Source organism: Podarcis erhardii (genome assembly GCF_964252035.2).
Source record: "Podarcis erhardii genome assembly, chromosome: 4".
Taxonomy (NCBI): domain Eukaryota; kingdom Metazoa; phylum Chordata; class Lepidosauria; order Squamata; family Lacertidae; genus Podarcis; species Podarcis erhardii.
The window spans coordinates 57888464-57912839 of NC_138508.1; the positions used below are offsets into that span (position 1 = coordinate 57888464).

The 24376-nt window shown below is 39.8% G+C and overlaps 1 protein-coding gene across 4 annotated transcripts; it reads left to right on the forward strand.

The window, feature by feature from the left end:
- Positions 1-262: 262 nt before the first annotated feature.
- On the forward strand, positions 263-23277 carry PKNOX1 (PBX/knotted 1 homeobox 1). 4 transcript variants are annotated; one of them, XM_081858612.1, is made up of 12 exons: positions 263-383; positions 8593-8680; positions 11002-11132; positions 12223-12394; positions 14250-14420; positions 14738-14815; positions 16548-16647; positions 17432-17529; positions 17632-17760; positions 19907-19983; positions 20597-20769; positions 21843-23277. In XM_081858612.1, exons 2-12 carry the CDS (start codon positions 8630-8632, stop codon positions 22052-22054), a joined length of 1392 nt encoding a protein of 463 aa, XP_081714738.1. In that variant the 5' UTR covers positions 263-383; positions 8593-8629; the 3' UTR covers positions 22055-23277. The 4 variants fall into 4 exon arrangements, with proteins under 4 accessions (XP_081714738.1, XP_081714737.1, XP_081714740.1 ...); XM_081858611.1 differs by lacking the exon at positions 263-383 and adding an exon at positions 4427-7030; XM_081858614.1 differs by lacking the exons at positions 263-383; positions 14738-14815 and adding an exon at positions 4430-7030 and having other exon boundaries at positions 11005-11132.
- The last annotated feature ends 1099 nt before the right edge of the window (positions 23278-24376 follow it).

The window sequence follows — 24376 nt, forward strand, 5'->3', positions numbered from 1 at the left end:
CCGCCCCTTCCACCTCCGAGTCCCTCCAGACCAAACTAAAGGAAGCGGGAAAGGGCGTCCGAAGAGAGGTGCGTGGCGCCCCCCGCCCACTTCATGAGTATTCATAAGCAAGCTGCGGCCGCGCGCAGAGGCCCGAGAGGGCGGCACCTTTGCCACCACCCCGCCCCTTCACCGAGGCGTGCGTCGCGGTGGGCGTATCTAAAAACAGGACGTGCCCCGCTCCCTCGCTGAATATTGATGAGACGCCTGGTGCAGCGCGGTGGCGTCCGGCGCGGCGCGGCAGGCGATTGGATGAGGCCGTGTGTGCGTGGTGACGCGCGTCGCGGCGGTGCGGGTCCCGATTGCTGCAGCCGCTTGTCAGTGTGACGAAGATTGGCACCCAGGTAAGCGCTGTCACTCAAACCTGCTCCTAGCCAGCCAGCCAGCCATCCATCACAGCGCGCCCGCCGCCGCTGTCGGCCGTCTTGGCTCCGCCGCGCAAACAGGCCCGGGGATGTGGGGCAGAGTGGGGGGAGGCGAGCCCGCCATACGGAATAGCGGGGCGGGGGCATCCGCACCGTAACCTACCCGGAGGGGGGGAGTTAGGGGCGTCGGCAGGCAGGCGCGAGGAAAGGGAGGGGAGGGGGGAGTGAGGAAATTTCTGGAACAGCCGCCGACTGGCCGTTGGCTTTTGTAGGAGGCGGCGCGTGCGCGTGCGCGCGCGCGCTCCGTGGAAGGGGAAGGTGTCGCGCGCCTCAGGGGGTGGAGTAGGTATGGGGGGGGAGGGAAAGGGCAACAGCTGTTTGTGGCGCGAGGCGGCGCGGAGGGCGGTATTTAAAAGGGGGCCATTTTCGGGGACATTCCTGCGCTGTGGACTCGGAAGCGGCGGGGAGAGCCGGGGGTGGGGTGCGTTGTGGCAGCTGCTTGGTGGTCGCCCCTCGCGTCCGTTTGCTTCCTCGAGTGCGGTTCGGGCTCCCTCCCCGTGAGGGAAGAGCCTTTCTTCGTCCTCTCAAACAACCCTCCTTTTCCTCACCTCACAAACCCGTGCGGGGGGACGGGCGGGTGCGCCGCGTTGTTAAGTGTTGGGAAAATCCATGGGAATTGTCGTTATGTGTAACCCGGTTGTTGCTAATAAACGTGAGGCGTTTTGCCGCCTCCTGGTTTCTGAGCGTTTCTTTCCCCCCAGATGTTTGCCTAGTGACCTGCCTTCAGTCCTAACGAAAGCCAGGAATATGTATTTCACATAAAAAAATAGCGGTGGAGACGTAAATACACCCATACACGATAGAAAGGACTAAAACAACAGATCATCCACCTGTCCCCTGAGTAAATGTTAGCAGTTTTTTACTTGGCTATATATGGGGAAAGATATCTTTGGAACTGGCATTGAAAGTGCAAGTGCCAACTTCTGACAGAACTGGGAAAGTATGACATTTTCCTTGATGCAAGTACCACTTTAAAAAAAAAAAAAAAAAAAAGGTCTGTGTGATCATGTTCTCCAGACTCAGCTTGATTATGATGTTGGTAAACATGAGGCGCCAGTTCACTATTCTTGCACTAGGTCATTGCCTATAACCCTGTTCAGGTTCCAGTGTTCAAATGCATTAATCAAGAAACCAAGAAATAAAATGATTTAAATTTTAAATTATAACGGCTGTCTTTGAAAAACACATTGAAGAAAAAAAATGCTTCAGAGCTTCTCTTGGGCATCCCTTCAATTCATTTTTGAAAAACCAGGAGGAAGCGGTATATGTAACACAACAGTGCTGGGATTTAAGAAAAGCACCAAATTTTAAAGGATAAGTGCTGGTTTGCACAGACTCAAATTCAGAGGCTAGGAGAAATTTCCTCACCAAGCTGACGATCTGCAACTGACTGTTGCCCTTGTCTACAATTCTTACGAGTTTTGTGGTATAAGTGGAAGTATGCATGTTTTGTGCTAAACCATACAAGAGTTCTGTATATAAATAAATGTACATTCTGTGCCAAAAAAAGGGGCTGATCTCTTGACATGTATAAATCAAACAAATGTAACAGATTTGCATGGATTTGCTAATTTTGCATAATTTTCTTGGTCACTTTGGGGAGAGCATGGTAGATACATTAAGAAATCCATTTGAAATGCACTCCAGCAATCTTGTTCAGCTGCTCCATCAATGTCAGCAAGAATTGTCTATATACTTCCAAGCCTATCTTTGCAAACCTAACAGAAATGTCATATTTTTAAGGGAAACTAAGATTCTTAAGATATTTACGGTAATTCTGGACTGTGAGTCGCATTACAAAAATATGTACAGAGCCCTGACTATAAGTTTAATAAGTAAACATTGACATTTGGTCATGACTCACATGAATAAAGAGAATAAAGTCATTCTCAAGGACACTAGATTCTGAAAGATTGGTATGCAAAACTAGCTCAGATTTGCATATAAATTGAGCCATGTGAAATACTTGCAAAAGATGCTCCTGTACTGGGGAATGAGACTGGTGTTGCTATTGCCAGTATGCACATAACCTTAGTAGCTGGGAGTGCTCTTAATCAGTCGAGGCTGGTATAGAACTGTGACCTTATCTAGAGAGGTCAGAACTTGACTCACTGTCCATGTTCTTGTTAGCACCCAGTACAGATTATGTTAATGAACTTTACATGAGGCAGCATTTGAAAATGATTTAGAAACTTCAGCAGTGCAAAATATGGCTACCCTGTTACTAGTTGGGACTAGGAGGTCAGAACAGATTGCACCAAATTTGTACCACTTACCTTGGTTGCCAGTGTGTTATCTTGAAAAAAAGCTAAAAAAAATGTGAGGTGGTCTTGGTAACTGTTGGGTGAATTTGTAGCTGGTTGACCAAATCCAAAGAGTGCTCACTAACGATTCCTCTTCAGGAAAAAAAAGGGACAAAGGAGCGGCCACAGGGTTCTCCCTAGGTCCATTGTTCAACATCTTTATAAACGACTTGGATGAAGGTGTTGAGGGGATGCTCATCAAATTTGCAGATGACACCTAACTGGGAGGGGTAGCCAATACAGCTGAATACAGAATCTGGATTCATTATTACTTTAACAGATTGAAGAACTGGGCCCAAACTAAAAGAATGAATTTCATTAGGGACAATTGTAAGGTTCTACACTTAGGTAGATCTCAGATCAGATGTGGCAACACGCTGAATTTAAGCATATTGGAGGAAAATAAAATAAACGGGATTCCCTCCATAACGGTGAGTGAATACTTAGGTAGGAAGAACCAGCTGCACAAGTATAAGATGGAGGCCACCTGGATTACCAGTAATATATGTGAAAAGGCACTAGGTTCACCAGTAATATAAGTGAAAAGGCTCAGTAGACCACAAACTTAACATGAGTCAACAGTGTAATGTAGTAGCAAAGAAGGCAAATGCTGCTCTAGGCTGCATCAACAGAAGGATAGTGTCCAGATCAAGGGAAGTACTGTAATAGTCCTGACCACACCTGGAGTACTGTGTCAAGTTCTGGGCAGCACAATTTAAGAAAGATATTTACAAGATGGAATGTGTGCAGAGGAGGGTAACCAACATGATAAAGTGTCTGGAAACCAAGCTTTATGAGGAACAGTTGAGGGAACTGGATATGTTTAGCCTGGTAAAGAGAAGATTGAGAGGAATCACAGAATTGTAGAGTTGGAGATATGATCTTCAATAATAATAATTTTGTACCCCACCCATTCGACTGGGTTGCCCTAACTACTCTGGGTGGCTTCCAACATAATATATAGAAAGGGCTATCACATGGAAGGTGGAGCAAGCTTGTTTTCTGCTGCTCTGCAGGCTAGGACCTGAACCAATGCATTCATGTTATAAGAAAGGATATTCCAACTAAACATCAGTTCTAACTTTCTGACAGAGCTATTCAACAGTGGAATAGACTCTTACAAGAGGTGGTGGACTCATCTTCCTTGGAGGTTTTCAAGCATCTTTCACGTGTGATTTAGTTGAGATTCCTGCATTGCAGGGAGTTGAACTAGATGGCCCTCAGGGTCCCTTCCAACTCTATAATTCTTTGATTCTATGAACCATGCTAGCCTGCCCACACAAGGAAATCCAAATTAAAGGGCCTACTCAGGTACTCAGCGCTCAAAACCAACCAGGCTGATAAAAAGTCTAAGAAGGCAAACTCTATCCCTTATGTCATTTAAACAGGTCTTGAAGACATTTTTTCTCTGTCTTTTAATGACACAGAGTGGGTTATAAATGCAGTTTTAACACAGGTCTCACTGAGCTTTATTTTATCACTGTTGAAGTTTTTTTCTTTCATATTTAAAATTTGCTATTTTAAATAGTGTATATGCTGTATTTCAAGTTTGTATTTTTAGATGTGAGCTCCTCTGTGGAGCATGTTTTCAAAATGTGGATTATTAAAGCCTTTGAGTGAATAAATATGCTTTCCACTGTATTGGTCTATCCCAGTGCAGTGTTGCTTCTTCCAACCTTAGGCTACCAGTGTAATAGCCCTGTGGCAATACTGCTTGTGTGCTTGCTGCATGGAAAACATTTCTTGATTTTAGTGTGCAACTGTGCATAATTGTACCTTTAAGTTATGATGAATTCAGACTTGCAAGATTAGGTCTTAGAAAGAAGTAATTTTAATTTGGGTTGCTACTGTTTTATTCAGCAAGCATATGTAGATGGCTAAGCTGAATGCCAATTATGATATCTGAAATTATTCAGCAATAATGTGTGCACAGCTTGGTTCCCATATCTAAATTTCTACACTCTGCTATTATTGATCTCTTCATTCAAGATTTGTGGTCAGATTGCAGGTGCCCAAGCCACTGTGTCACTCACAGGAGAGACGCGTGGCTCAGGTATGCTGCAGGCCCCATGGTAAGTGCTGCCCCCACAGTGTGGCGCCCAGTGCTCCCCTACCTACGCCTCTGCATAGTGAAAGGAGAGTACATACACATCCAACATCACCAAAAAGCTCGCATTTGGGGAGCAGATCTAATAATCTGTGTTACTGTAAGGCTGACATTGTGCAGCCCCATTTGCAGGATTAGTAGTATTGCATTACAATCCTGGATTTGCATGCAGAATGAGGTGGGGAGCAAAAAAGAAGGCAGTTTGCACAATAGCAGTCACCATGACAGAAAGGGGTGAAGGTGAAAATGGAGGTGCAATGGGGGTTGGAAAAAAAACAAGGGAGTGAGAGGTATGGTAAAGCTGTTGAAGATTAAAACAGGGGCATGAAAGGGTTTGAAGAATAGAAGGGGGTGGTAACTTCATGATGGGATGCAAGGTAAAATTGTCTGGGAAGAGGAAGATACAGGAGGTTACCATGGTGGTGGTTTGTGTGCAAGAGGGTGCACAAAGGCAGTGGGGAGATGAAGGTGAAAATGGATGCAAAAGGGAACCTCAGAAGTGAAGGGGAAAGTGGCTTCAGAAATGGGTTGGGAAGGTGGAAAGTGATCATAGTAATTGCATGGGGTAGAAAGGGGATGCTCTAAGGGCAAGTGGAATGAGCAGAGGTGCAACCCCTAGTGAAATATAAAGTGGCAAAATGCTTAACAGTTTTTCTAAAGTGCGTTTTGCAGGTCATATATCCTAGAGACAACCCCACTGAAAAGTCAAATCTATTATAAGTCTCATTGGATAATGTTAAGGGGCAAAATGCTTAGTAGTAAGGAGTTGCTCAAGTTCCTAATTTAGTGTTTGAATGTCATAGTATTGTGTTGTTTTGTGCAATCAGCTTTTTACTGTGGAAATCATTTTGGTGTGAACATGTCTATTTGCTATCAAGGTAAGAGACTCATCAGAAAAGAACTCCAAGTGAATAGAAAATTAGGAAAAAATATAATTATGAAACCAGTTTAATGTATCAGTTGAGACTTCAGTTACTTGTAGTAAATTGTGATTGAAGTACCATAACTCTTATAGAGTAAATATGAAATCAGTTACCCAGTCCTTGCTGGCAAATTAAAAAACAGCTCATTAGCTGAGGAAATTCCTCACCCTAAAACCAGCCCAGGGGTTTTAATCTCTTACGGTCAGTGCTTTTTTTCTTAAAAAATGTTTAGGGGTACTCTCATTTTCCTACTCATTGAAATACTGCCTCTCAATGAGGCCAAACTTAGATTCACAAAATGTTTAGGGGTATGTGTACCCTGGCGTCCCCCCATAAAAAAGCATTGCTTGTGGTAGCCAGCAACTTTTTGAAATTACCATTTGAAATTGTACACTAAGGATTGCAAGATTTCTTCCAAAGTTGTCCCCAGGGTAGACTGCCGAAAATAGAGGAGCTACTAACAAAATAGATTGCAATTCCTTTGGGAATCTCTTCTCTCATGATCTTACGTGTCTCCATTACATTCTCTAATCCAGTATGAGGTAGTAAATGAAAGACTACTTCCTGAGAATTTAGGCATGTATATATATTTTTAAACAGAGCCCTATCTGTCCCAAAATTGATTTGTTTGAAGTACATTTCCACAACAAAACTTAAAACTGGAGCATTTGCTTCACATATCTTTCTGGTTAATAAGCTAACAGCATCAATAAGATATGTGTAAAACTAGTAGACACAGTAGTTCTGATGGCTACTTCCTATCTCTAAAGTTTGAGAACTTTCAGGACCATGCTTAGTCAACAGGTTGAGAAACAAGCTCATGAGAGCCACAGATTATGTTTTGCACGTTGATGGATACAGATGAAAGCAGCCTGATAGCAATGGTGCTGGACAATGAAGCTTCCTGGTGTTTGAAAAGCTTGAGAGCCTCTGTTGCAAGAGCTGTTTGTTGTTGACAACCTGTATTTTATGTAGATTGTTTCCATATGACTTTCTTGTGGCTCTTTGTGGCTCCAAATTTGACAACATTCTGCTTGTTGCCCACTCCTATCCCCATTGAACGTGTGTGTGCAGGGTGGGGAGTGAGTTTTCAAAGGAATGATAAGTTTTTGCTTGCTTTCTATGCTATTTTGCTTGCCTAGGGAAGAAAAATGGAGGCTTCTCTGCTTGTTGCTGAAAATGCATATGAAAATAAGCAAAGGAAGATAAACCTGACCATCAGAAATTCTTCAGGTGAAACTTCTCCCAGCATAGCTGCAGTTAGTAATTTGGGAACAAATTATGCTCTTCTAATGTAAAAAGTCTCCATGTTGCGTCTCCTGCATGTTTTCTGCAGTATCTGATGCATCATGTGAGTGATCTTTGCATTTTTTGTGCACAGATTATATATATTCACAATGTATATCCTCAAGGGCTGTGTATGCCTGCATCTGTGTGCTGATTCACACATTTAAACTGGCTGCTTATTTCATCCATAGGGACTCTGTGAACCAGATTGTACACCAAGCTTTACAATGTACACAGATATAATATGTAGCAGGAGAAAAAGTGTCCCTGTAGTAGGAGAAACGACTGATGCAAAGGCTGTATTTTTGTGCAGCCCAGCTTACACAGGTTGTGCTGCATCAACTTTTCCAAACCTGTTCCTGCAATATGTTCTAGACCAGGCATCCCCAAACTTCGCCCTCCAGCTGTTTTGGGACTACAGTTCCCATCATCCACGACCACTGGTCCTGTTGGCTAGGGACGATGGGAGTTGCAGTCCCAAAACAGCTGGAGGGCCAAGTTTGGGGATGCCTGCTTTAGACTATAACACCCATCCATCATCCCTCACCACTGATCATGATGGCTGGGACTGATAGCAGTTGTACTCCAAAACACTGGAGGGCATCACATTAGGGAAAGTTGCTTGACATGTGTATGAAAAAAAAGAAGCAGCTCACTGTACCAAATTCTTAATGGGGCCTAGTAATATCATCCACAATGATGCTGTGGAGGAGTCTGCCCCTTTTGGGATTTCTGGCTTGCTGGACTCAATGCTCTCTTTGGCATACAAAGAGACACCACCTCTGTGTAGCATATACACATGAGAAAAGCTATATGTGTTCTATGTGAGAAATGCCAGGAGTTTTATAGTTGCTATTCCTTGTTGCAGCCACTGAAAAACATATGTGTCCTGTGTGAGAGATTCCATTTGTTTTTAAAATTATCATAATTGTTCCTTAGTGCAGCTACTAGATGATTTTCAACTTTCTTTATAACCTCCAAATGTAAAAAGAGATCTAACTTAAGGGTATTTGCCATCTGGTCTTGTGACTGCGACCAGTATCAAATATTTCTTGAGAGGGAATATTTTGAAAAACAAAAATTTTCACAGTGGGTTTGCATTGTTCATTGTCCTGCATTCTTTTGTCGTATATCCCTTTTGACATTTTTATTTTTGCTAGTAAAACCACTATATGATATTCATATATAAAAGTTTGATCATTTATTTTGTGCCACTAACTTGTGATTTTAATTGCGCGTTTGTTGTGCAACTCTTCATTGCAATAAAGAACAAGATCAAGTGGCTTAACCATATTGCATTTATCACTTTTTCTGGCAAATATGATTGAGTGCTTTTGTCAAAAAGGGTTTGAGAACATTCCTGAGATCTTTTAGGTTGGTGTAGCAAATACATGTGATTGCATTCTCAATCCCCTCTGCCCCTATTCTGCTGCTGCACATGCAGATGTCAGTTATGTATTTTGTAAAATACTGTAAAAATACTAACCTTTTTGGATTTCCCCCCTAAGGTATGATGATTTGACTTTATAAGAACCCTAAGTAACCATGATGGCAACGCAGACATTAACTATAGACAACTATCAAGATGGGCAACAAGTAAGAACATTTTTAAATAAAAAAATGAAAAATATGAAGTGCACCATAGTAGGTAAAAATAATATGTTAAATAATTATGGTGTCCAAGACATGAAACTACTTCTGTCCAATCTATATTACTTTTCCTCTGCTGTTATTTTGATATGGTATCTAAGTCACGCCACTGGCTTGCCCTTTGCCCATTTTCTAGTGCTCTTAAGCTGCTTCCTAGAAAGGTAGGAAACAATGCAATTTTCAGAAGCAAAAATTATTTAGGATTGATTCCTTGATATTATTAGTATTATTATTATTACATTCATCAGTCGCTTTATACGATAAATTCTCAAAGTGACTTGCCAAGGAAAAATACATGAAAGCAATTCAAAACCAGAAAAAATATAAAACTACAAAGCATACATCAATTGCTTATCTAGCATTATATTAATAAGGACAAGTCCTACCTACCCCACTCAAAGCTAAGCATCACCATAGGAGGTAACATTAATTAACCAAAGACCCAGATAAAGAAAAAGGACTTAGCATGGTGCCTAAAGATTAACGAGGAAGACTCTGGGCATCTGTTCCTGGGGAGAGCAAACCACAGAGCGTGTCAGAATAGGCCCAGTACAGCCTGTTATGACTGAGACAACTCTCCAGGGTGTCGGACAAAGATAGCTCCCATCACTTGTTACCTGATGCTTTTAACTGGCAGTGCTGGGATCTTCTGCACGCAGTGCATGTGTTCAGCCACTGAGCTTCTGCTCTAAACTTGCTGAACCAGGTTTTATTTTGTTTTGTCTCTCTCGCACACATGTACACAAACAATTATTTTGTGAAATACTGCCTAAACATTGCTATCGAACTTGAACTTGTTTAGCTGCTTGGGTTGTCACCCATATAATGTTGTACTTATCTATGTGGTATTTTGACTGTTAGTGGTTATTTTGTTGAATAAATAACGGGTGGGGGTGGGGAGAAGCGTCTAGGCACCTGATGAGGTTATGTTGTCTTTTTAAACTTGTTTAGTTGTATCAATTGACTTTAAGGAAAATATCACAGCATGTGGCCATAAACAAATTTCTAGGTGATTCTAGAGTGGCTTTTTTACAGTATACAGTACTTCTGATTTTACAGTGGAAGTGACTATTGTACTATCCCCTGAAATTTGTAAACTAATTACAATGCAATCATATATGTTATATATGTTCAGTTGTAAGTCCTGTTGAGGTAAGAGTGCATAGGTTTCCATCCTTAGTTTACTTTTGATTTTATATATGCTTGGGGTTGTTCAGCAACTCCAGAAAAAGCACCTAAATAGCTCCTTCTTGCATTCGTTTGGCATTGGTTTAATGGTTTCACGACTTACTTAGCTGTCTCTTAATTTTTCAAATTGTTCAGCTTGTTACAAGATGGGTAATAGCATTTGAACATAATGTTCACTTTGTGCAAATTGTGAAGCAGTAGTCCTTTAACCTATCCAGGTCTTCCACAGCAGTACAAGGGCATGGTGCAGAGCTGCAGCTAGGAGTTACTAGTATCTCCCCAGATTTCACGGACAGAAGAAAATATTGTGACCATAGTCCTACAGTTAGATTGTTTTATTGCCCTTACTAACTTGTCTAATTCATAATAAACTGCAACTTCCTATCAAAAAGTAGATATACTGGATCTTTCTCGTATTTTTTTCACAAACTCTTTAACATATATACAAAAGTCCTTATTTATATTCAGTACAGAACAAACAGTGAAACATTTAATATTGAAACACCTAAAAATCAAGCTATATGCCTTTCATACAATAATTGTGAAATGGTCCTTCCTTTGCAATAACTCTGAAGAATTATATGCACTCCAGTGCCCAAAATAAAGCCTGAAATCTTAAACATTCTTAATTAGAAATGAGCTCTATTGAGTTTTCAAGTAAATGTGTAGCATACAGAATTATTTCTAATGATAATTTCTATTTGCAAATGACATTTTGCCTATTGCAGATGTTTTCAAGGTCTGCTTTTTTAAAGTGATTTTTGTTGAAGCAGTGTATGTGTAGCTTTATCCAAAAATAGCTGGCTTATGAAACGCAGGATTCTGTAACAGACAATTGACTAAAAGAAACCTACTAATGGGAGTCAAACTTATAGTGACCTTTCCACTATCTTCCTGCCTCCAAATGTTGCAAGGATTAAATGAGTTGTTTGTTAAATGCTTGTTCTTTTTGTATGGTTGCCAAGTCATACCAACCTTCTGGCAACTTACTAGGCCTTTGGCTTTCTCTTTGCTTAGAAAATGAACCATTTAGTTGTGAATCTATGCTGTTGGCAATATAAAGCATCTTTCTTTTCCAGCAGATGCAAGTGGTAACAGAATTAAAAACTGAGCAGGATCCAAACTGCTTGGAAGCAGATGCAGGAGGATTGAGTCCTTCCCCGGTAGAGTCCCAGACTCCGATGGATGCAGATAAGCAGGCTATTTACAGGTAGCAGTATTCACAAGATGAGCTGTTTCTAGTAGTAAAATGTATCATTCTCTTTAGTGGGTCATGGGGTGGTTCTCAAATCATGGGGTGGTGCTTGTGTGTGTAAGAGACATGGAGCATGTGGAAGGGGGCACGCACTGTTCTAGACATGATAAGATCTTGAGGCTGATGCATCTCTCCCCCCTCACCAGCCAAGCCATGGGTGGGATTAGAGTTCTCTAGAATATCCTCATTAGATTTGTAGGGGCAACTGCACATATCAGTGCAGCTGGGGAGGTTGGTGATAGGTTGGGGGACTCAGAAAGTAGAATAAGTTTAGAAGAGGAGGCCTAAGCTTAAATCAGCCAACGTATTGTAACTTGTCAAGAAGTTCATACATTTGGGGTTTTCTAATTACTGTGAGATGGTTAATACATATTTTCATGCTTAAGACTGAGATCTATACATTTACAAGAGACTAAGCCCTATTGAGGACAGAAGCCTTGTGCAGAAGGCTTGTGCAGCAAGTTCTGCTAACTTCTGTTGGCGTTAAACATATTTAAGTGTTCAGGATTGTGACCCGCATCTCAGGGCAAAGCTTTTTATTGTCTTTGTATTTAGTTATATATGTCTAAACTTGCTTTCTGTTAGAGCTACATCGTTACAATCTATGAAAATAAAGAATGGCATCCCTACTAGATTATTTTTTATTTTAAAATGTATAATTGTATTAAATTTCAGGCTTTTTAGGGTCTTTATTTGAACAAAGCTTGATAAAAATGTAAGTGAGCCCAAATAGTTCAAGCTACCCATCAGTATCATTTACGTCAAACTGTGGGATGACATTGATATTTAAATGACTCTATAGTTGCAGTATTTGATCCATGCTAAAAAGAAGAGCAAATAAGGGAGATCACAGTATATTCAGTTCTGATCCTAGCATAGTAATTGCTAATGTAACTTTGTTACATTAAATGTAATACTAATGTAATAATCTAAAATAATAGGATTGTATGTATGCAATGTCCAGATTGCTCAGAATTTTTCATCAAACTAACTTGCACATAGACATTTCCACAGACCTACAATTTGCTTGTCTTTCTATTCCTAGACATCCACTGTTTCCCTTATTAGCACTATTATTTGAAAAATGTGAACAATCCACACAAGGCTCAGAAGGCACAACGTCTGCAAGTTTTGATGTAGATATTGAAAACTTTGTTAGGAAGCAGGAGAAGGAAGGAAAACCATTTTTTTGTGAAGATCCAGAAACAGATAATCTAGTAAGTAAAAACATTTTAGATAAGATTTCAATTTATTTATAAAATCTTTATATTTAAAAAAAGTAAATTGATACTGAGAAAACTAAAAGAAGTTGAAATTTACAGCCCTTGGTAGCAGCAGACATTCCCTGTCAGTATTACTGACAGAAGCTCCTCCATCACATAGCACATTATCAACTTGGCTAGCTTCTTTTTTTAGATAGTTGTTTGTTTGCAGTTAATCTGTCTGCTTCATGAGACTCTTTTGACGTATCGATATGTTTTCCAGTGAGTCAGATGTTCTTATTTGTAGGGTTTTGGTTGTTTGCATTTAATTTGCTGTCCTCCTCCACTACTTCCTCAATTCTTTCCATTCTCCTCCTCCTCTCCCCACCCACCCAGCTGGGATTTGTGGTTTACATCTCAACAAACCATTTGATTTAATATGGTTGCTTGAAAGAGCCCTGATTGGCTCTTTGCTGTGCATGTAGTTCCTTAAGTGGAAACTTCATGATATTTTGTGCCTGCTGATTCTGGCAATAGAGGTGCTCCCTGAATATTGAGCTTATCTCCAGAGGCCCTTCTCCTGGTGCCACTGCCTTCTGATATGGGGCAGGTAGTGACCAGGCGAAGAATCCATTCAGAGATGCAGCCTGCTTATTGAACTCTCTCCTTTGAGTGAACATCCATTTGTGGAATATGGCTTCTACCAGGGGCGTAGGAAGTGGGGGGTGCGAACCACCCTGGGTGTCATTCCTGAGGGGGTGATAAAATGGCACACCACCGGGGGGGGGGCAGCACTTACCACGGGGCCTGGCCTGCAGGGTGCCCAGGCCACGCGTCTCTCCTGGGAGTGACATGGTGGCTCGGGGCTGCGCACTGCCTAAAATGGCAGTGTGGGGCTTGTGTCCGCCAGATGGACTCCGTGGGCAGCTCGCTGCGCCGCCCCCCTGGGCAGATCGCCCCCATGCTCCCCTGGGTGTATCACCCCACTACCACCACTCCGGGTGCCAGAGCAGCTAGCTACGCCCCTGGCTTCTACTTTCCCCTATCCTTCCACACAGCCTCAAAATCCGCTTAAGATTCTTGGGGCGTGTGGGCAGCTGCAGTGGATAAAGATGAGAAACCAGAAGTCCTGTTGTGCAAGTGGATTTTCATTGTGCTCTTTGTGATTCCTTTTTACTCAGAGCTTTTATTCTTTTATGCCTTTTCTGCTTTTAGTGTTGATTACTCCTGATTATTTCCCACTTTTTTGTCTGCCACTGATTGTAGATTGCATCATCTTGTAATTTTATGTTTTAATTATTGTATTTTTATTCCGTAAGTGTAAGCCACTCTGAAGCTGCATTTTCTTAACAAGTAAAATAAATTGAGTGGCTGACTTTGTGCCAAATGCACATCTGATTGTACTTGAGTTGACACTTGAAGATAATGCATATTGCTATTTCTGATCAGCTCAACTACTTATCATAAGGAAGTTGGGCATGTGAAAATCTCTGCATGTTGTTCATTGGAAACTTGTAGCCTTGTACAAGAAGAAAAATGGAAAAAATGGGCTAAATAGGAGGGCTGCATCATACATGATAATCTGCACAAATCAGATCTGTGTCGAAATATGCATTTATATAGCCTATACATGCTGTGGGCAGTCCCCAGTTTTGTGCAAGCAATTAACAGTGTACATAGTTTCCTACATTGAGACAATATCTGGGTAGGAGAAAGCAACAACAATTATAAACCGCCCTTTTGAAAATAAGCAAAAAAGTAACTCAAACATATATTGAACAACTTAGCACACTGTAAATGACATATGCAAATGTTTGTTTTCATTAGTTTTTTACTTGTCTCTGAATTCTTTCTCTTTTCCCTCTTTTAGATGGTAAAGGCAATTCAGGTTCTACGAATTCATCTGCTTGAGCTAGAAAAAGTTAATGAGCTCTGTAAGGATTTCTGTAGTCGCTATATTGCCTGTCTGAAAACGAAAATGAACAGTGAAACTCTTCTAAGTGGAGAATCTGGGAGTCCTTATTCACCTGTACAACCCCAGGTACCTTTCATGCAAACTGAAATATATTTTCTTTATTTGATTTATAATCTACGTTATCCCAAAGACTCAGGATAGGTAAGATTAGTTTTTAAAACAAACAAAGAAAGAGCAGATAAAATATAAATTACTATGTTAGTATTGGTTGAATTTGTAAACCATGCAATTTACAAATAGATGATCTGTGACTGGCAAGCTAGCAGTTTTTAAGGATTTGTGATATTGTTAAGATTATAAGATCTCCCTTTTTCTTAGCAGTCACGTACATGGAAATGTAATTCTTAAAGAATGATCATAATCTATCAACTCTTTGTCTGCAGTCCAGCAACTTTAAACATGATAGAGATAGCTTGGATTTGCTGGAGCAGCTGTCTTCATGGAAAGAGTCACCAGAAAATGTGAGCAGTAGAGCAAAAATGACACGATTATCATTGCACCTCTTTGGCACTACCTCCTTAGCCTAATTTGGGGGTTGGCTTTGTTCATCTCATTGTAGATAATGGCCCCATCCCAGCAAGTGGTGATTTGTATGTAGAAATAGGGTTCTGTGATTGCTCTCTCATCACATACACAAGGCTTTAGGACATAAAATAAAGCTCCTCACATCCCACAGCCTGCATTCCATGCACATAAGGGCCCAAAAGCTGTGTTATACGAATTCAGATCTCTTGGACTCAGAATTGTTTGCACTGTTTGGCAGAGTCTGTTATAAGGCCTCAGGTACCTGATACTTTATATGGAGATACCAGACTTTAAGCCTGGAACAATTTGGAAAATATTTGCTCTACCACTGAGCTATGGGCCCTCCTATACATAACACCTATAATGAAAAATGTGTCCATGCAGGCACTCTGTTTTGTTTAATTTATTGGAAAGTGTAAAAAACCAACTGCTACACAGAAGTATTATATTTTTGAAATTGAATTGCTAGTAACTGGAGGAACAGAAGTTGGTAGATAATTTCATATCTTGTTCATTCCCTCTCTTTTCCTTGAACATAAGTCAAAATGCCATCAGAATTGCTATAATTTCAGAGCACACCTCTCAAAACTTTAGCATATGGCAACATGCACCATTCATACCATGAGAGCTCTCCTAGAAGCCAGTCAGACAACATCTGCTCACAAGTTCCATGGCATAAACTAAGTTTATCACGATTAGTATTGAGATACTGGTGTATATTTTTGAACTTCTTCATTGTGTTTCATTGCATCCATCATGCCAGCCCCATGTCAATGTACTAATTGTAAATTGCATTGTCATCTAGACTTACCTGTAGATTTGGCTGATACCTCAATAAATCAGATAAATTTTAAGTTTGCAAAAGATCCAAAAAGTTCAAATTTTAAGTGCTTGAAACTTTACATTTCCTGCGGAAAACAATGAAATATTGACCATGTTTAATTGTGAGGATTCATGCATTTTTCTAGCATTAACTTTAGAAGGGCTAGAATTTCATCCCCAACAATACAGTGTTATATATATTCTGACTGTACATGTGGTTGCCATATTTTTTTACTTATAACACAATTCTAAACATGTCTATTCTGAAGTCCCAATGAGTTCAGTAACACGTATTTGCAGGTAATAGGGTTGCAGCCATAAGCATATTTGCATAACCTTTTTTTTTGAAATGTTGGGATATTCTAAATTATTGTAGAATAACAATTCCTAAATATGTAGTGCATTGACTAAAATTTATCAATTGTCTCTTTTACAAGCACTTTGATTACAAGCACTTTGAGTAGCATGTGACTAGCCTAATATTAAATGGGATAAGCACTGTCAGCTGGGTTACTTCTGATCCAGAATTTGCATATCTGTTCTGTATTCTGATAGGTGGTCCAATGTGGAGAAGAAAACCCACACTTGGAAAACCAAATATAAATGCAACATACTGTCAAACTGAAATATCTAGGTTATTTACCACCTCCTTTCATTGAATTTCCTTCTCATACTAGTTTCATCACTGTTTTTGATCATACTGGTTGGTAGTGATGACATCATCATTATCCTCATGGGGTTTATGTTTTGAACATCTTATATTTGGTACAGTACCATTTTAACTTAAAGTGACAGGAGCATCCTTTGTTATAAGTTCATGTAATTTTTGTTGTTTACTATTTCTAGCCAATTCAAAGTGCCATCACAGGTACGCTCAGTCCCCAGGGGATTATGGTACCTGCATCAGCCTTGCAGCAGGGAAATGTAACTATGGCAACCGTTGCAGGTAGGAAGCACTGAATAAAAATTCAAACACTGCACTCATCGTAGATGTAGTTTGTGTCTGTTAAGTGACTAAGAAAAGGAATTCTTGAGATGATTTTTTGATTACTATGTTTATATGTCGCCTTTCTGCCTGTGCAGTCAAGGTCATTTACAATTTAAAATAATGGCATATAAGCAGGTAGGCATGGTATAAAAAATGGGGGGGGGGATGGGGAAAGGAATGAGGAAAATGAGAACATTCAATACAAATGCATACAAAATAACTGATAAAATGACCAGGTTGACTGAAGCAGACAGTTATGGGAGGGAGGGAACCAAACCAATGAAATGGGCCATGTTTATGGCTCTCCTATTGAAGCAGCCATGTGGAATGTTTGTTTTATTAAGTTTTTTGTATCCTCATTTTTTATTTTTCTGTTGTGAGTAGCCCTGGGATCTTTGGATGAAGGGCAGTATGCAAATTTAAAAAGTAATAATAATAATGGCTGCTGATGAAAGCATTATTATTTTATTTTATTCAAATACAAATTATTATGCAACCAGCTGGCCTAGCATCTTCACAATAATGGCTGCATGGAAAGGTGAATCAAAAGCAATTGTCTGTTCTTCTTTTTTTAAAAACAACAACAACAAGCTTATGTAAAATGATAGCGAAGTTTTAAAGTAAGTTTTGTGTGTTGTGTAAATAGTTTATTGTTTTCTTTGGTTAATGACATCTATATGAAAATGTTATCATCATACTGTGCCTTTGCTGTAGTGTAATATTGCTATAATATTCTTTTAAGGTGGTACGGTGTATCAGCCAGTGACTGTGGTCACACCTCAAGGTCAAGTAGTGACACAAGCTTTGTCACCTGGAACCATCAGGATCCAGAATTCACAGGTTTGTTTTATATTATAAGCATTTTTTAGTGAAATATTTTAAAAACCATGGTAATATTATGGTGTGTTACTAATTGCCTGCTACTTCTGAATCTCTGTGCAGCTCCAGTTACAATTAAACCAAGATTTAAGCATCTTGCATCAAGATGACGGGTCATCAAAAAATAAAAGAGGAGTTCTTCCAAAGCATGCTACAAATGTGATGAGGTCTTGGCTTTTCCAGCACATAGGGGTAAGGTTGATCACAGTGATTTGGGAATCACTACTGTTCTGATCATTTCTGCTGGTATCTGCATGAGGGGGAAATGTTTTGGCAAAATCTGAAGCTTTTAACTACCTACTCAGAATATATTAACTTGGTATTTAGAGTTGAATCAGGCTCAAATTCAGTAGATGTCTTTTATATAACCTTGTGATCTTAAATTTTAGAGATATTTTTGGTTTTATTACATCATGCTGAGGATTTTTTTTAATCCTGTGTTCCCTTGGACAGTAGTCCTTTGAGAGATATATTTATATCTCTGTTAATCTGAACAGTTCCTAGGGGGCTAGAATGCAGTAGCATGTTTCTTTGTGCAGATTGCCTTACTAAATGCACTCCACACTCTCAAAAGGGGCCTTGTTAGCTTAGGGTCACACATGTTTCCTGTAATACCTACATGCATAGTAAGTTACATTATGATCTGAAAGGTCAGACAAACGTTTTTACAGGTTTTCTTCTTAATTTGCCTGTTATATGTACTTTTGTAAAGAATTCAGTCCCTTTGGCTGAATGTTTTTGGAGGTAGGGGAAGAACGCTCAACAGGAATGCTCCACAGTCCATCTACTCGTGATCAAATTTATTATACTCAATCCCCTCAAATTGTACTGTTTAGTCAGTAGTATTTTCAGCTCTAGCCGATAGAGCAATATATGTAACAAGCTACCAGTGCTGGTGGCTTCATCCAAAGGTATTAAAATAGCTTGAACTTTCTGCATGGCTAAATGTAATAGGTGGTCCAGTATTCCCTTTTGAACTGTACTGCATAACATCTTATGATACTAAAAGGAGACAAAAATGGGTCTGTATTATTTCTTAACAGTTCCTGATAAATTACTAGAATTACTGTACTTAGTACATTATAGATAATACTAGAAATAGCTATGTTTTTCTTGTAGATTTTTAATTGGTAATGCTTTTATTTAACTCCATATTTCATCCCTACCATATGACACAATGTGATAAATCCAGCTTTATCACATGCTGTGTTCCCCAAGGACCATGCCATCTAGCAAGGACAGCTGGGAGAATAATCCCCTCCCCCACATGGACATTTAAGGATAAAGTTATATTGTTAATTCTTTTTAAAAAATCATGTAGTGGTCAACCTGGTTAACATTTGAAGGTTGATGTTGAAGCCCTTTCTGGCTTTCTTTTAGGTTTCATGACTTCACTGGATATTAGATTTGCATAGAGCTAGGTTAAAGATGTTCTGAAGCTAGCACTTGCCTTCTTTTTTCCTGGGAGGGAATGTTTTTTATTGCAGCCATTTAAATAATAAATGCTTGACAGTTTACTATCTACTTCTTCTGTTACTGTGCTAAGCATTTTAATAATCTCAGTTTATATTGCACCCAATTACTAATTGTCTTACCAGTTATGCCTAAACAGGCCCAGTAACTGTCAATGGATCAGGGATATCAGCAAAGATTGGTCTGCCAGCTAATATGCTGAAAAGATAGGGAATTTAAATTTTCTGTGAGAATTCGGGGGGGGGGGATACATTCATTACATCTGGGGGAAACTGGCTAGTTTATTTTATGATTTCATAAAACTTAATATAGCAACAAAAAATTGAGGCTAAATATTTTTTTTTAAAAAAAGTAAAGAGTAAAAAGAGTATGGAGATCCCTGCAGGTGACAGAATCCTTGAAGTTATTGTAGATTTCCTTTTCCTTACAGTCTTTTTCAATTCCTTACCTGTGAATAATTTTTTTCTGGGAACTAGCGCCAGAGACTATAGAAATTGGAGTACTAGGGATGAGAATGCGTTAGTTTTTGTAATAGCAGTGAGTATCTTAAGTTCACAGAAGTAGGAGTCTAAATAATAATGTTCCTTTCATTATTAGAGTAATAAATTATTATCTTTATGTAAAATCAACATATTACATAAAACAATGAAAATTTCAGTCTACACATATGAAATCATTGTGACGTGTGTTGTCAAAAATTAGTTTATCTGGTCAGAAATGATCTAATTAGCATAGAATTAATCCCACACTAAATTGTATTCCTTTTGCTTTATGGTTGCAGATTTTTGTATTGTGCTTATTGCATATCTTTAAAGAGTCAAAAAGCAAGTTTTTATACCTTTTCCATCCCCCTTCCTGTCTGTAGCATCCATATCCAACAGAGGATGAGAAAAAACAGATAGCAGCACAAACCAATCTGACATTACTTCAGGTTAACAACTGGTAAGAAACAACGAATATGCCATTTTTTCTGTTACAAAATTCACCTATATTGAAAAGTCACATAGAAATATATAGCATTTTCCTTTGGGCTGCTATGTAAAGCTAAAACTGGACGGGATTGATGTAGGAAAGAGGTGGTCATGGGCCAGATCCTTACTGGAATCATCCTTCACAAGTTAGTATGCCACATGATTGACCAGGTGTATTGTCTTGCCCAGCTCTGAGAATCCCTTGTGCAGGATTTGCATTTTGGTACCACTTTATCAGGCCCATGTTCTGTGCTTTGGGAAGATCCGAACAAAGGGCTGGCAAAGTGATTGTTTCCCCACTCCTCTCCTTTGACAGGACAGGAGAAACAAGGAGCACCCGGACCAAGCAGAATCACCCTCCCTTCACATTGACTAATGTTGTGTGGAGGCGATTCTGCTAAGCACTGAATTTCAGTATGCCAGAAAGCTCCCTGCAAAGAACTCTACCACACCCAAAGGCAGCAGAATCATACTCCCTTTGTATCAGTCAAGTGTGCGTGTGTGTTCCTGCTCAGCACTGGGCTTGGGTACAGAGAGTCTGATTTTATGGATGTCTTCATAAGATTAATTTTTGGTCATTTTAGGTTTATCAATGCTAGAAGACGAATTCTTCAGCCAATGTTGGACTCCAGCTGTTCTGAAACTCCAAAAACAAAGAAGAAAACAGCTCAAAACCGACCAGTTCAAAGGTTCTGGCCAGACTCTATTGCATCAGGAGTAGCTCAGCATCAATCAAATGAACTTACAATGTCAGATGGTGAGCAGATTCCTCAGCTACTTTATTTACTCTTTGCAAACTGGATGTTTTAGAGACTCTCCTGAGCCTGTCAGACAATTTTGCAAACAGTTTGTATGAATGAAAGGGGTGCAATCTCTCTAGTAAACATAATCCCTTGACGTAAATGGATTTCAGAGCAATTCTAACCCCCAACTTGAAGCACTGCTGCTCACACTGTTGAAGGCAGACCAGTTGGGGGGCAGTTTCCTCTTCTGCCGTGCCAGCTCCAAGCTGGTGCAGCAGGGGGTGGGTCTGAATTGGGCCTCTTTTCTGGCAGTTGGCCTGCTCAGGATCCATCAGATTCATCCCCAGCCCTGCTTCAGCACTGGAGCACCCTGTTTGGGGGTCTACACTAGTTACCACCAGTGGGAATACTGCTGGAGGTAACTGCCCAATCAGCTGTGCTTTCAGCATATGTCTCTGCAGCCAGTGGAGCCCACCAGAGCCAAGTAGATGGACACCTCTACCCAGCTGTAGCTCCCTCCATCAGCACTGGATGCCCTTAGCATAGCAGCAGTTCTTCATGGATCACATGATCCATGTGCCAAATTGGATTATTTTGCCCTCCTATGTATCGGCACCATTCATATAAACAAAGGTCTGTAATGGCTCAATGTGGTTAAACATGCCTGTGTCTGGTACACACTTTCCGCCTCACACATGTTTATTCAGAAGCAAGTTCCACTTTGTTCACTGGGGCTTGTCCTCAAGGAATTGTATATAGAATTGTAGCCTTAAAAGTTAACAGCTTTGGGATTGCTTTTCATTGGCTGCCCAATTTTAAAAGTACAAACCCACTGTTTATTAAGATAAATGAGAAATGTGTTCCAAGATGTTCAAAACTCAGAAATCTCAATACTGTAGACTAAAACTGTTTCAAAATTACTTGTATGGAGAAAGATAATTCAAATAGCTTATTCAACTTTCATTCACTTTTAATTTTTAGATCTTTGGCTTTCATTAATAGGTTTTTCAGACTAAGAACTGTGGATTTTGTAAAAGAATTGAATTGTTGTTCCAACTGGACCCTTGTTTTTCCTCCCCATTCTCAGGAGCCGTTGTAACAATTACAGCCCCAGTCAACATGAATGTAGACAGTCTGCAATCTCTTTCGTCTGATGGTACTACTTTGGCTGTTCAACAAGTCATGATGGCAGGGCAAAGTGAGGATGAATCTGTGGACAGCACTGAAGATGACGGAGCAGACCTCTCAACCACAAACATCAGTGGGCTGGTCTTGGATAACAGTGATTCTCTGCAATAGGAAGCAAGAGATTCTGGCCTAAATATATAGGAAAAACAATAGACTGACTGACTTTTTATAGTTTGCACAGCAAACATTTTACACAAGTTTTATTTCTAATATGTTTTATATGTAGATATAGAAGAGTGCACTTTTTGTATTTCATAGTCGGCTTAAAGAGTGTCTTTACAGGTGCAGCAACTTCTTTCAAATGTGTTGTTTTTGGTTTTGGTTTTGAAATTCTAGTAATTTAAGAGAGAGAGGAAAAAAACATAATCACCCCGTTATTTTCTCAGGGTAATTTTTTCACTCACAAAATTGATCCCAGATTCCCCTAATAAGGGAATGGGGGGGGGGTCATGGGACTGCAGTCCTGGGGGAAAGATGATGGATGCCTCGCGGGTGAGTTAATTTTACATTAGCATGGGTTTAAATATATACCCATCACACAATCATCATCTTACTCAATGGTTGCTGTTGTCTATCATCATCTCTGCTGCAGTTTTGTGACATATGAAATTGCCCTGGTGGGAGAATTTGAAAGTACTTCAGTCTCCTGGAGAGTTATGCAATTAGTCCTGTCATTTTAAGATTACTCTAGGTGGTTTAACAATGTAAATGTAAAGCATGTCAGACTAGTGTTTGGGATTTGTTTATGAAGTTAGCCATGTAGATTTGAAAGATGCTTCTGCACCTTAAAAAAAAACCTGCCAGTCTGAAATGGGCAACAAAACACATAAAAGAAAGTGGAAACGTGTGAGTCAGTAACGAATGTATGGCATTTAAAATGAACTTAATTTCTCATTTAGTTGTTCGGTGGAAACCCTAGATTCCCCCTGTACCTTTGGAATTTGTCACTGACACAGCTGCTACTTGTCGTTTTATCCACCTGCCCTGTGGCATGCTGGAATCCTACTTGAAATATGTGGGGTTGAGATGGCGGGGAGGGCAACAAAGGAAGTGGAATGGGCAAAAGAAGCAGTGTCCCAATTCAGTGGTAGATTTAATGGTACAAGGGGGATTTCTGGATTGCAACTTAGCAGCTCTACTCATAGCTAGTGAGTCTGTTCATAATTTGCTATAAAACACTTATTTTTACCTTATCAGGTTATTGGAGTAAAATATTTTTATAAATTCTCTAAGAATTGGGATGATGACTGTATTGAGCATGAGAAAAATGTTTAGTACTCCTATTTGGAAGGTTATGAAAACAGTCCAAATTGAATAAACATGCCTATGTCATATTCTATGGATCTCTGCTATCCCATAGTGGTACAGCCTATTGTGGCATAAAGTGGTGATGTGAGAAGGACCCAGTCCTTAATGGGGTCTTGGTTATTGTTAAGCATTGATTTGTATTCCGTATAAACTAATGTTACATTTCAGTCTATATCGAAACCTGTTTCTCAAGCGATTTGATAAATTGGTATTCATAGGGAGTAAAAACCCACAATCTTGCCTTATAATCAAGATAAAATCTATAGCAGTACACACTTCGCACCTGTTGACAGAACATGGATATTAGCCTCTGAACTGCGATACATCTTTCCCCCGCACTATTGCCTCTTCTCAATTGTTTGTTGTTTTTATAGCCAAAGTATGTGATAAGGTTAAGATAAAAATGAATTTCTCAAGCACAACCTTACTTGCACAATCTCAACAATGCTTCAACATACTAACTATACCATTCAGCACTCAAAAATAGTGATGATAAATTAGCCTTCACCATAAATGTCATTAGCTCCCCACCCCATACCTCTTGAATTTGTTTATAGTCTTGTGTGTAGTGCCGTTGACACTACTGGGAGTTGGTATTTTCCCATTGCTTGCTTTAGATAATAGGCCCTGGGGGCTTGGTTAGCTATTTGGAGGAACTGGGTGACGTTATCTGCACCAACAAATTCCAGATTTATCTCTAGCTGAATGTGATAAATTAACTTGGTTGGAAGTCCTGATTCTACGAAGCCTTCAAAGAATTTGTTTGCCTGGGGTTTTTGGGTGGGCTTTAAAAAGAGTTGGCACCTTTCAACAAGCCCTATTTTCCTGTATAGGTAAGTCTGAAGTTGGGAAGAACAAATTACATTTTTATTCTGTTACCTCTAGGCTATATCAGACCCAATCCAAATGTTATGGTGACAGCATGGCTCTATTTACTTGATAGAGGTTCTTTTACAATCCATAATCAATTTTCCACAAACATGGCCTGGGTGAGTAATGTCTCTACGCCATCATTATTTGCCTGTCCAGGTAGCTTAGCACTGGTATAGACAGCACAAGATCTGAGATGTTATGTTAACCATCCCCTACTATACAGAAGTGTTGTTTTTTTCATTGACAACCACA

Bases quoted from the DNA above. Each gene is read 5' to 3' on its own strand.
- PKNOX1 (XM_081858612.1), top strand. From the start codon at position 8,630: ATGATGGCAACGCAGACATTAACTATAGACAACTATCAAGATGGGCAA. The intron at 14,816-16,547 runs GTGAGCAGTAGA...TACTATTTCTAG, and splicing joins GGAAAGAGTCACCAGAAAAT to CCAATTCAAAGTGCCATCAC. The intron at 20,770-21,842 runs GTGAGCAGATTC...CCCCATTCTCAG, and splicing joins TGAACTTACAATGTCAGATG to GAGCCGTTGTAACAATTACA.